The sequence below is a fragment of the Perna viridis genome, chromosome 13 (assembly GCF_037379345.1).
Source record: "Perna viridis isolate PV_CMFRI_1.1 ecotype Kerala chromosome 13, ASM3737934v1, whole genome shotgun sequence".
Lineage (NCBI taxonomy): Eukaryota > Metazoa > Mollusca > Bivalvia > Mytilida > Mytilidae > Perna > Perna viridis.
Window position 1 is genome coordinate 18,630,212 of NC_142457.1, and position 12,326 is coordinate 18,642,537.

The 12,326-nt window shown below is 32.4% G+C and overlaps 1 protein-coding gene across 13 annotated transcripts in view; it reads right to left on the reverse strand.

Annotated features, from left to right (window-relative positions):
* LOC148599833 (dual specificity calcium/calmodulin-dependent 3',5'-cyclic nucleotide phosphodiesterase 1A-like) overlaps positions 1 to 12,326 on the reverse strand; it is a 344,294-nt gene that overhangs the window by 40,627 nt on the left and 291,341 nt on the right. For all 13 annotated transcript variants that reach the window (XM_088559427.1, XM_088559426.1, XM_088559425.1 and 10 more), the window contains one exon: positions 4,782 to 4,847. In XM_088559427.1, the coding sequence (XP_088415553.1) occupies positions 4,782 to 4,847 (66 nt within the window). The remainder of the gene's footprint in view (positions 1 to 4,781; positions 4,848 to 12,326) is intronic.

Below are 12,326 nucleotides of genomic sequence, written 5' to 3' on the forward strand. Positions count from 1 at the left end.
CCTATAACACAATGAGTCTATCCAATCACTTTACCAATGAGCCTGAAGTAAAATTACCTTAGTCTGTCCAAACCTGCTAGAAAGGGTCATTAATGATCTCATTTAGAGTACAATTGACCCTGTCTTATCCAACACCAGAGTATTCTAGAATCCTGTATATTTTGACACTTTATTGAATAGTTATATAATTGAAAAGATATCATCCGAGTCTTTTTAAGTAGAACTTTTCATAAATATCAGACAGGAGGGGATTTGTGCAAGTCAAAAACCCACGAAATTCATATACCAGAAGTCATACAGATTTTATATGAAATTGGCACTTTGTGAATGTTTTTGACTTGGTTTACCTTTAAGAAGAAAATGAATGCCTGATTTTTTCGAAAATACAGACTTGTATACAAAAAGGACTGTAACTTAGTAAATATATACCACACTAAGAGGCCAACATAAATTTAGGCAAGTTTATACTAACAAAGAATTCTATAAGTATTCCTTCTACCCAAATACAGATTGGAACAATCTCCAAGAAACTATCGGTATGTCACCTTCCCTAGAGTCCTTCAAAAGTGGCATCTCCATGGTAACATTTGAAGGACATTATCCAGCTAAATAATAAAATAAAATAACCCCAACCACTGTACATTATGTAAATATATTTAACTTTTATGTTATATATTTTAACATTAATGTAATGAATTGCGAACTTGTCTTTTAACATTAAATTTCCGACCCCCATTTTTATGTATATAGCACGGCAAGTTCGTGGAGGTTCCACACTCCTTGCTGAGTCTACTTCCGTACCGGAAGATGATGATGATGATGATGATATGGCATATATAGATTGAAAATCTCCATCAAGAAGTACCTACAAATGTTTTGTTTAACTGTTAAAGACACAAACAGCTTTGACTGCATGCAAAAATTCCACCCACAAGAAATGTTTGACCTTTTCAATCACTAAAAGATACCCTGTGTAAACATGAAAAAGCACAATGTTTCTCTTTTCTCCAATCCCTGAAGACCTTCTCAAATTTTTATCTCCAGCAATCTTATGATTACGATAATATAAATTCAAGGAAATTCCTTATCTGAGAGTTTTTATGGTATTAGGCTTTGAAAACAAATTTTACCTTGCCTTAGCCTAACTCCTGGAAAAGTTCATGGAACTTACATACATTATAGTCCATCAATTAACTGAATGTGGTCTCTAGAGGCCTGTAAATCAAGGTGATTATTGAAAATTTTGTTACCTCTATTTGACCTTAAGAATAAATTCATCTTTAATTATATAATTGTTGACAGATTCATCAAAGAGTTTGTTGATTTTCTGGAAATAAAATACAAGATGGCGTCCCAAGACGGTTGTTTATAGTAAATCTATATGGCTAAACTCATTTATTTCTATATCTATCAATCTAGAAAGGCCAAAAGTGGAGAAAAAAATATGAAAATGATATTTTTGTACTTTTAGCCTTCAGCAGAAGTAGGTTTATCAATCTACTGAGATACCAATCTTTCATTGCAATGAGAGCTCCAAATATATCACAATTTAAAGGAATGACTGTTATATTTTTTCAGCCTATGAAGAAATAACCTTAATCATGTGGTGCACACTAAAAAACCTGCATTAATCCTTGTCATGCTATACCGGACCTGTTTGGGGTTGGACCATGTTCCGCTTTATCGGTTCCGGCAGTGTAAATCTGAGTTTAGGAAAGCGCAATTTGTGTCCATCTGCAAGCAGCATGACTGTGCATTAAAATGAGGCTATCTGTTAATAAATAATGACTAGAAAGCTAAAAGAAGAGGTCACAAGTTTCTGCTGTCGAAAAAAATTAGATTTTTTTGGGGATAGGGTTAATTTCTCGTACCCTTGCCAGAGCATTATAAAACTGTAGCACTCTATTTCACCTGGAAACTAAATAAGAATGATTTCTGTCACCAATATTTCGATATCAGCCCCTTGTATTGGCTACTTCCGGTTTATGGACAAACAGAGGCCAAAAATTTGAAAAAATCCTAATTTTTTCACACGAATGACCCATCAGGGGGCTCCTGAACCCCCATTCTTGAATGTAACACACTTTATTTGGCTTCAGTAGCCTTCACGGTCTTCAGGCTGCTTTGGTTCCTGACTTGTTCCCGCTGAATCACACAGGTAGCAAATAATGACCAGAAATGGACAAAAATTACCATTTTCGAGTGACAGACCTATTTTCACGTGTTGGCCCACCTACCCTCCCAATACCTCCTCATGCCATCCACCCAACCCCGTGATCTCCCATCTTTAATGTATATTAATTTATATATAACAATCAGCATCAGTACCATTGTGCAACTAATCTGCATATAATTTGCATAAGTTTGCAAAATATCGAAATCTAGACTTTCATTCAGAAATGCGCAGCGTGACAAAGGTTAAGGTTATATCATACAAATTGAAAAAATATAACAGTCATTCCTTATAATCTATTTTTAGCATAAAAATTCAAAAGTATATCATTAAAAAAGTTTGATGACTTCACAGTCACAAAATTTGGTCTAAAAGATTATGGATAAACATTTTTATCCAATCAGGAAGCTTGTTACTTCTGAAATTAAATCATTTTCCGTAAGTCTCATGTATGAATATGAATTTTTAGAAAGACATGTATCTGAGCAATAAATAGATCTATGCTTTAATCCAATGTAATCAATTTCAATATTTCATTTGTGTAATTTTTTGTGCATTTTCATATCTTTGCCAAAATAATACAATCATACTATTGAAATGTACATGCAGGTTGATGTCATTGTTGGTTCAGGAATTAATTTTGTATGTAACATGTACTTGATATAATTAGAAAACATCAATTAAAACCTAGATATAAATGAAAACATTATAAATAAACCAAAATATGATCAATCTTATCTATGTGCACTTAAGTACTTCTCAGTCTAAGAATTGGGCAAAATCTATATAAGGACTGTGGCACATGAAAGGAAGAAAACACAGAGATTTTATTACATTAGTTATACCTGATAACCACCAGAAATAACCATGAAAGTGTTCGTAAAATTTTTCCTTTTAAGATATTGGTAGGTCAAATTCAGTAGTAATGCACTATGGAAAAATGGGGGGAAAATTTTCCCACACTCTTTCCCTATATAAGCAGCCAAAAATTATCTGTCACAGATGCTTCAGGATAAACCTAAATACCTTTACGGTTGTTTTCTAGATGTACTGAATATATTTTAGGCAAAAATGACTAAATTGGGGAAAATGATGTGCCACACATTGCCTGATTCTTACACAGAATGGTACTTAAAGATTTGTTTAAATTGAACATGATCCACCCAATCATTAAATTTTAGTGTTTTTGGCAATCATATTTTGATTTCTTATCAAGTGATTGATTATGGAATCCAAATTCATATCATTATTCAATTTATAAAACTCACACTGAGATAACTATATATATATAATATAAGTCAATCACAAATGAATCACAAGAAAATGGCCTAAAAAAATAAGGAGTCAAGATGACAGGACACCTTTAATTAAATATCTATACCTAAGTGTGCTTGATAATTATAATAAAATTCTTTATTTTAGTGCCCCAAAACAGTCTTTAAGCAATTATTGTTAGCTAAACTCTTCGTTGGCTAAACACATATGAAACACATCCTTTTGATACATTCAATTGAGGAGGTTCATATACTGACCTTGAATTCTGATACATATCTTTTTAATAGTTTAAAGACATAAAATTTTAATTTTTCAAGGTTTAGCGCCCCAAAACAGTCTTTAAGCAATTATTGTTAGCTAAACTCACAAAAAATAATTTTCTGAAATTACTTAAAAGACACTATCAAATTCTTTAAAAGTAATGTCTGTACTATTGACATTTGAAATATTTCAGATTTTGAACTTTGAGTTCATTTACAACATGTGGGTAATGGAATATCTTATCTATTTACCCCCAAAATTAATTTAAAGCATTTTCTCTTCGTTGGCTAAACAAATATGAAACACATGCTTCTGATACATTCAATTGAGGAGGTTCATATACTGACCTTGAATTCTGATACATATCTTTTTAATAGTTTAAAGACATAAAATTTTAATTTTTCAAGGTGTAATCACCAGCAAACTGAACAATTCTTAAGACTGATAGAGGTAGATATAAATCCAAATGTGATCCAAATTAATGGCTTCAGAAGCTGATACTCTCTCACATGTTGATACCAAATTAATGGTTTCAGAAGCTGATACTCTCTCACATGTTGATACCAAATTAATGGTTTCAGAAGCTGATACTCTCTCACATGTTGATACCAAATTGATGGTATTAGAAGCTGATACTCTCTCACATGTTGATACCCAACTGATGGTATCAGAAGCTGATACTCTCTCACATGTTGATACCCAACTGATGGTATCAGAAGCTGATACTCTCTCACATGTTGATACCCAATTGATGGTATAAGAAGCTGATACTCGCTCACATGTTGATACCAAATTGATGGAATCAGAAGCTGATACTCCCTCACATGTTGATACCAAATTGATATTTTAAGTAGCTGATACTCTCTCACATGTTGATACCAAATTGATATTTTCAGTAGCTGATACTCTCTCACATGTTGATACCAAATTGATGGTATTAGAAGCTGATACTCTCTCACATGTTGATACCCAACTGATGGTATTAGAAGCTGATACTCTCTCACATGTTCATACAGTACCTTCACACATGTGTCAGTAACTTGATAAGAAAAATAAAACAACTATAACTTACGTGAAAGCTGACCATTTTTAGAACCAACTGTAGTGTCATCTTTAGCTCTGTCGGGTGGATTTGCCACTGAAATAGAAGAAAATAAGAATAAATAATAAAATAAACATCAAATAATACACAATAAAAGATTGTGTCACCTGTTTTTAAAATCATATGTTTGAATTATCTTCAATTTCACCAAAGCCTATCAAGCTTTCATTTGAAACAAAATGAAATCAGTGATAAGTTATTTTTATGCTTACATGAGACTGATGTAAAATGCTTAATACAAGCATTCCTATGATTTGTATGAGTTGTGTCCCTTTCCCTAGGTCTACCTCCTCAATTCTTAGGGCAGGCAAAATATTAGACAATATCTAAAAGGCAAATTAGGGAGCATGAAGTCAAGCATACACACTCACATATGAAGATATTTGTGTCAATTCAATTAAATTTGTTGTAAAATATTAAGTTCTCAAAGGGCTTCAGAGTAATTTTTTTATGACATACCCCAATGTGGGAAAAATCCTAGGACTACCCCAGGTTTCCCATGAAGCAACAACGTTTCATCTAAAACTTGTTTTAGAAGATGCAACCATTCACTAAATGTACCAATTTATCTTATTACTGTCATCAATGCAATGTGTACCCACTTTACATGAACTTCAACAATTCAACAGTCAGTGTGTGATAGACTTTCATAGATGCTATTTAAAAGTAATAAAATTAATATTTCTGTAAATAAAGTCATCTATTCTGTAATAAAAAGAGTAATCAAGGGAACCAAGGTTATAGCGGTAATCAAAAGAATGTAATCCAGGGACAAAGACCAGACATGGAAAACAACAAAGAACATAAAGTAACTAAAATCATAAATACAAAGTAACAAAAGCAAATGAGCAACTCAGACTCCACTAAAAACTGGGAGCATGGACCAGGTGCACTGGTAGGGTAATCGTCCCCTGCTTTTCTAGAAACACCCGCTGAGTTGCTCATAAAAAGTCAAGTCCCGGGTAGACAAACGAGGAAAGGAAAACTATGACCCATTGAAGTCATCTTTTTTCAATAACCATTGTTAAAGTAACGATTTTCTATCTTCATTATGGGAATAGATAATTGGCAAAGAGACATCATTTTCTACATATGTATGACACATCAACTCACTTTAAACCATTTAAATAAGGGATGGACTCTAAATTTGGATGAAGACGGGCAGGTACAGCAAATAGTATTAAAAACAATAGCTTGTTTTTGTTTGTTGGGGTTTAACGTCCGAGCAGCAATATTTCAGCTATATTCAGACGAAAAAAAAAAAAACAAAAAAACAAAAAAAAAAAACTAATAGCAATTGATAACCAGTCGCCCTATTAAATAAATTCAGGATGTAATACATGTTTAATTAATGATCTCTACCTTAGTGTGATAATTAAATTTATTTGTGCCTTGCTTTTTCCGTTGCTTTTTTTTTACTTTTGAACCAATGATTGGCAAATTCCGTATACCCAATATGCTCCATAAATCCACCTAGACAAGCCTAGAAAGACTAAAACCATGTTTCTGAAAATACTGTTAAAGTCCTAATTTTCATGGTGTTTTAATTTTCCCTCTTTTTGTGGTGGACAGAAAGCAACCAAAAGAGTACATGTACCAATGAAATTGATACCTGCAAATGTGTTCACTTGACAGAATCTGTGAAAATTATTGACCATGTAAATTAATACATTTACAATCTCTTTCTTTTTTCTCAAAAAGACTTTTTTTTAAATCAACCTGCATAAATGACAACCCCTTCTAATGTCACTAATCTACAGTAAAATTGAAAAAAAACACTGTGAGGTGCAAAAACTGATTCCCCATAAGATTCAAAAGGATACCAGCCTAAGAAACTAATGGACTTTTCTGAGGATACTTTTTCAAAGCCACTGTAATAACAATAAAACCTGTCTAAACTAAACCACTTTTTTACTGAAGGATTAGTTCAGTTAAGGCAGGTGTTCCATTTACATAACTCTTGAAATCAGTGATATGTTTGTATTATATTCAATTTCACCAAAGCCTATCAAGCTTTCATTTGAAACAGAATGAAATCAGTCCAAGTTATTTTTATGCTTACATGAGACTGATGTAAAATGCTAAATACAAACGTTCCAATGATTTCTAAGAGTTGTGTCCCTTTCCCTAGGTCTACCTCATTGTATTTCTAAAATAAAGGCTTTTCATCTAGCTACAATCAATAGTATTTTTTTCATTTGAATCCCCTCCTACGTACCCATCATTGTTAATGTATACAGACAGAAAATATGATTCAGTAGAAAATTGCAACAACTTTGACAATAAACCGTGAAATCAGGACAGAAAACCACTTTCAACAAAGCAAATCGGTTTTTCCCAACTACCTTTCCAAACCAATTAAATCATTAATTCAAACCAAGACATATATTGCAGACTGCCATCGATAACATTGTTAGTAATTGAATTTTACTGACTGACAATTTCAACGCAAATTAATTTCATGAAACATACACAAAGCCAATAATCCAATATAAGTTTCTGTGTTGTAGAACACGTAAAACTTGCAGTCAGTGTAAAAATAGAAACTGATTTAATTAAGGGTTAAAGCAATGGTTCCTTCAATAACAAAATATTATCTGTAGAGGAAATAATGAAAGTAAAGTTCAAGATACAGCAACAAATACCAAAGATAGAAATCCTTAGTCAACAGGAAATTGGTCAACAGGACACAGAAAAACTGTGTCTATTACTGTAAACCGATGTTTTAAACCAATGACTTTTTATGAGCAACTTGGGGGGTGTTTCTAGAAAAGCAGAGGATGCTTACCCTACTGGTGACCTGGTCCATGCTCCCAGTTTTTAGTGGAGTCCAAGTTGCTCATTTACTTATGTTACTTTGTATGTATTATTTTGGTTATTTTATGTTCTTTGTTGTGTATGTCTGTTTTCCATGCCTGGTCTTTGTCACTGGATTACATTCTTTCGATTTCTGCTAGAATCTTGGTTCCCTTGATTACTCTTTCAATGTTACTTTATCATATCATTCTTTGCTTTCAAAAAATGGTCACCTAGGTTAAAATCAAAAGTACCTTAACAGTAAATGGCTTATAATGATTTTATCTAAAACAGCCTAGAATTCAGCCAGGATGTTTTCAACTGAAAAAAAATTATCACCTGGGTAATTAATCAATCGCACCCAGAAAGTAAGCACCTGAGATTCAGTTGGAATATCTTTACTGGCAACATAATTTTAGTGAAAGTCAATCAAAAACTTTCCTCACATTTTAAGATGAGATTTTTTTTAAAGGTGTCATGGTCTCCTCTTAGAAAAAATTTAATTTCAATGTGTATTTCAGGGTAATACATCCTATACTGAAGCATTGCTAAGAGTTTTTCAACAGTTCACCCACAAAGAATCATAATTGATCAAGTCATAAAATTCTTCATTACATGTATACCACTTAAGTGTAACTTTACATAAAAATCAGGCAAAATGTGAAAAATCAGAAACACGCATATCAAAACCCACCAATCTGACAATGTAATATCACTCAAGGATGCTTTCTCTTTTTGAAAAGACCATTTTTTGATCTCTGCATCACTGAATTTGCTCAGAAATTTTTCAATAGAATGTTAGAAAAATGAGGGTTTTGACAGAATTATCTGCCCTTGAAATGTTCATTTTCAGTGCATTTCAATGATAATATAACTTAATTTACCAAAACAATATGAACAATCTTTTCTTTTTTCTTTGATTCTGATGGTGCAAATAGTCAAATTAAACTTTCAAAATGGTGGTTTTTTTTTCATACCATGTCTCACCCACTGCCCGATTCTTACAGAGACTGCCAATTAAAAGTCAAACCTTAATAAGTCCATTCTGTATCTACTAAGACATCAAATCAATTTGGACAAAAACTGTCCGTTTCCCTAACTAGCGGAAAATTACAGATTACAGAAGGACATAATTACAAATGCACAGCAATCTATTCTGTCTTGTCGGAGATAATTACCACCATAAAACAAGTTATTCGGAAAGTCCGTCTTTATAATAAATCTACAGAGATATAGTTACGGAATTAGTGAAATAAGGCGGAAAATCGATTAGGGATTAAATAAGGTTTATTGGTCCAGCAAAGGATCATGGGAATTTACATTCCTCTATCGAACTCTTAGGTTCCCTCAATAAGAGTTTATCACACAAGCTTCCGACCTAATGTTGATTACTGGAAAACAGGTAGTGACCCTCCTGTGAGCCTGTATGTCTAGTGTCTTGGTCCAGTAAAGGATCATGGGAATTTACATTCCTCGGTTGAACTCCAGGGTTCACTCAATAAAAGTTTATCTGGGTCATAGACAAGTATATATGATTTTATTGTTGGTTAATTATGGCCAAACAGGTAATGACAGTAGTCTCAGTTTATTTTGCTCAAAAAGGGAGCTCAACGGTAAAGAATATGGTAAATTGAAGAAAATAATACATGTGAATTCAGATGGTTGTGAAGGCATACCATTAGTGTATCATGCAGACCAAAGGGTTAAGAAGTTATTATTTAGGACACAATTGCATTTCATAATAGTCTTTTTGAGCCAAAGAACCAAAATAAAAATTAAGAAAGGATATCTATACAAGTTTTATTTTACAGATGCTATTTGCTGTAGCAGCTATCAAAACAGCACATGGCCAAAAAAGTTGAATAAAATCAATCTGAGTTGCACCAGAAATTTTGACATTTTTAGAAAGAATACATAATGAATACAATACAACAGATGCATGAAACGTGTGTTATGTAATAAGTCCAGAATTACACTATGGGTTTTATCTGTTCCTAAATTACCAATTGTACAACACATGTCTGATTGTGTTGGCTCTTTTTTTAGTCCATTCCAAAACTTCATAAAATAAAAGCAAAATAACATTTTTGTTAAACTTATTTAAACAAGAAATATATTCAGGCAATGCCCACTATATGGATACACTTAACACCAAGTCTAATATAAGATATCAACACATACTGTCTTCAAACAGGAAGATGTTTGTAACCAAAGTCTGAAATTAAGTCCTTCAGTATGGCAAGCCTATATAAACCTTGTGTCAATATATCAAGTTAAAGGTGACTGACAGACAGAATGTCACAAGCAGTCATAGGTAAAAAATTATAGCCCCCCCCCCCCCCACCCCCACCCCCACTTTCTATTCTAAAACCACACTTGTTGAAAGCTTCAAAGCAAAAGAAAGAGGCTTAATCTACACATTATAAATCTAACAGCAAAATTAACAAGGACTATCTACAGAAAAAGGTAGCCAATACTGCATAATTTTTATTTCTTTTACCTATAATTTTCTGCATTCCATTATAAATCACAAAAATCATGATTTCATTTTTGGATACAGTTTATCAAATGCCACAGAGTTTCCATTATTTGGCCAATCAAGAAACAGAATTACAAGCAGGTGACTTGATTATGTTTCCATAGAAGACTGTTTTTCAGGTTAAAATGTAAAAAGTAAAACTATACCAACTGTGACTGCGCCAGAAAAATGGAATATCAAAAGCTGATAGATATTAAACTTAACTTTTTGGTTCTTAACTTTTCATGAGCTGTCACATCAAATTAACAAAATTGCATTTTAAAGTCTACTTTTAATTCAATTCTTGGAAACTAACCAAATCTGCCAATTGAAAATACAATTAAGTGTTCATTTTAATTTTTTTAACAGGGAAATTCACTTTAAAATTAGCATTTTAAAGAGGATTTCTCACTTGTTCAGTGTGTATTACTATCAACAAGGTAAAGAAGAATATTCCAAATCAATTTGAAAATTAAGTTTGAAAATTGGAGTTGCGTAGAATCCATGGTAAATATCGTCTTTCTCCTCTAACTTGTCTAAACTTGGCATAGCTAATCATTTAAAGTTGGATTTCCAGTAATTCAAACTCAAAATCGAATTGTAACTTGATAAATGACTCAAGAATGTGCATCTCAAGTTGACCAGAAGTTTGACCTGAACTTGAAGTATAATTCAAACTCAAGCAAAACTCAAACTGTAACTCTAACTTGAACTCAAACTCATTAATGATTAACTACTTTTGGGGAAACTAAATATGAAAAGATATTAGAAGACAGATTTCTGGTGATATAATTGTTGGGGTATTGGAGTGACTGACAGGTTGTTTCTATTAGTTCAATGAATTCAGAAATAATATACAATTTCATGAAACTCAAGTAAAGGAGTGACCATTTGATTTTAATTAGGGTCTAGGATCAAATTTGAATTCTGATATGATGTGCTTCAAAGCTCTTTAGACAACAGCCATGGTAAAAAAGTGAAAAACACATGACCAACATCTCATGCAACACAAAGACTGTGTCTACTAAAAAATATGAGGAAACTAGTCCTAAAAAATGAAACTGAATCACAGAAACTCTATTTTATCATTGTTTAACCATGGGCTTGCCATTTATGTGGTTATTTAACACCTCACTTTTGCTCGGGGAAAAACAATTTAACATAAATGGCCAGCATGTGGTAAAGTTATGGTAAAATGGAGTTTCCATGATTTATTTCTTCAATAAAAAAGGTAGGACGAAGATGTAGGGTTAAAATAATCCAGGACGAAACAATTAGGAAAGACGAAAAGAGCAGGATGCAAGTGGTAAAGTAGAAACCCGTTTGGATCCCGTTTGAAAAAAAGCCAGCACCAAAAGAATAAAAAATTGAAGTCAGGTCACAAATTATAATGAAAAAAAAAAAAATCCAGGGCACAATATTTGATTCTAGCGTCCCCCCATCTCACAGAAATCATAGCTGCTCCCTTAGTTTCTTTAAAAAGAAATCTTTTTTTTTTTGTTTTTTGTTTTTTTTTTTTTGGTAAAGCAATTGAAAAGCTGGTATGAATTTACTTCGTTTTGGCTTTGCAAAAATGAGATATACAAACGTACACCTGCTTCAATGTGTAAAATAATACAATTTTTTTATTTGGAAGTAGGACATGCCTGTCCTATTTTTTGTGGAGCATACCCAACATTCTTTGTTCTATTTTTGTCTTTAGCAGTATAGATATAATGGTTACAAAATTGTAAAAATAATCTGTCAGTAAAAATTTCACCTTTGTGTACCAGATCCCCAAAACCATGAAAATTGTTATTCCATGAATAACTGAAGTACCATACAGTATATTTAAAATTTGGTTGGTTTGCAATAAACTATTGACAGAACTTTTTCAAACTCCAGTGCCGAGGAGATTGTAACTTTTATGGTATTAATTTTAAATAACATAAATCCCTATTACAACACAAATCTTTTTGAAGTCCCTAAGGCAGGTGGATTATGGGAAGATGAAGTATCCATTATACAAAAAAACAAAAACAAAACAAAAACAAAAAAAACAACAAAAAAACAGAAACAATAAACAAAAAAAACTGAAGCTGTTTTATTTAGGTGATTTTTTAAGACAGCAATACAGCATCAAAGAACTTCGATTTTTTCGAAGACTTCTGGAATTTAAATGACAATAAATGGAAAACACGATAAATCAGATTTCTAAAGGG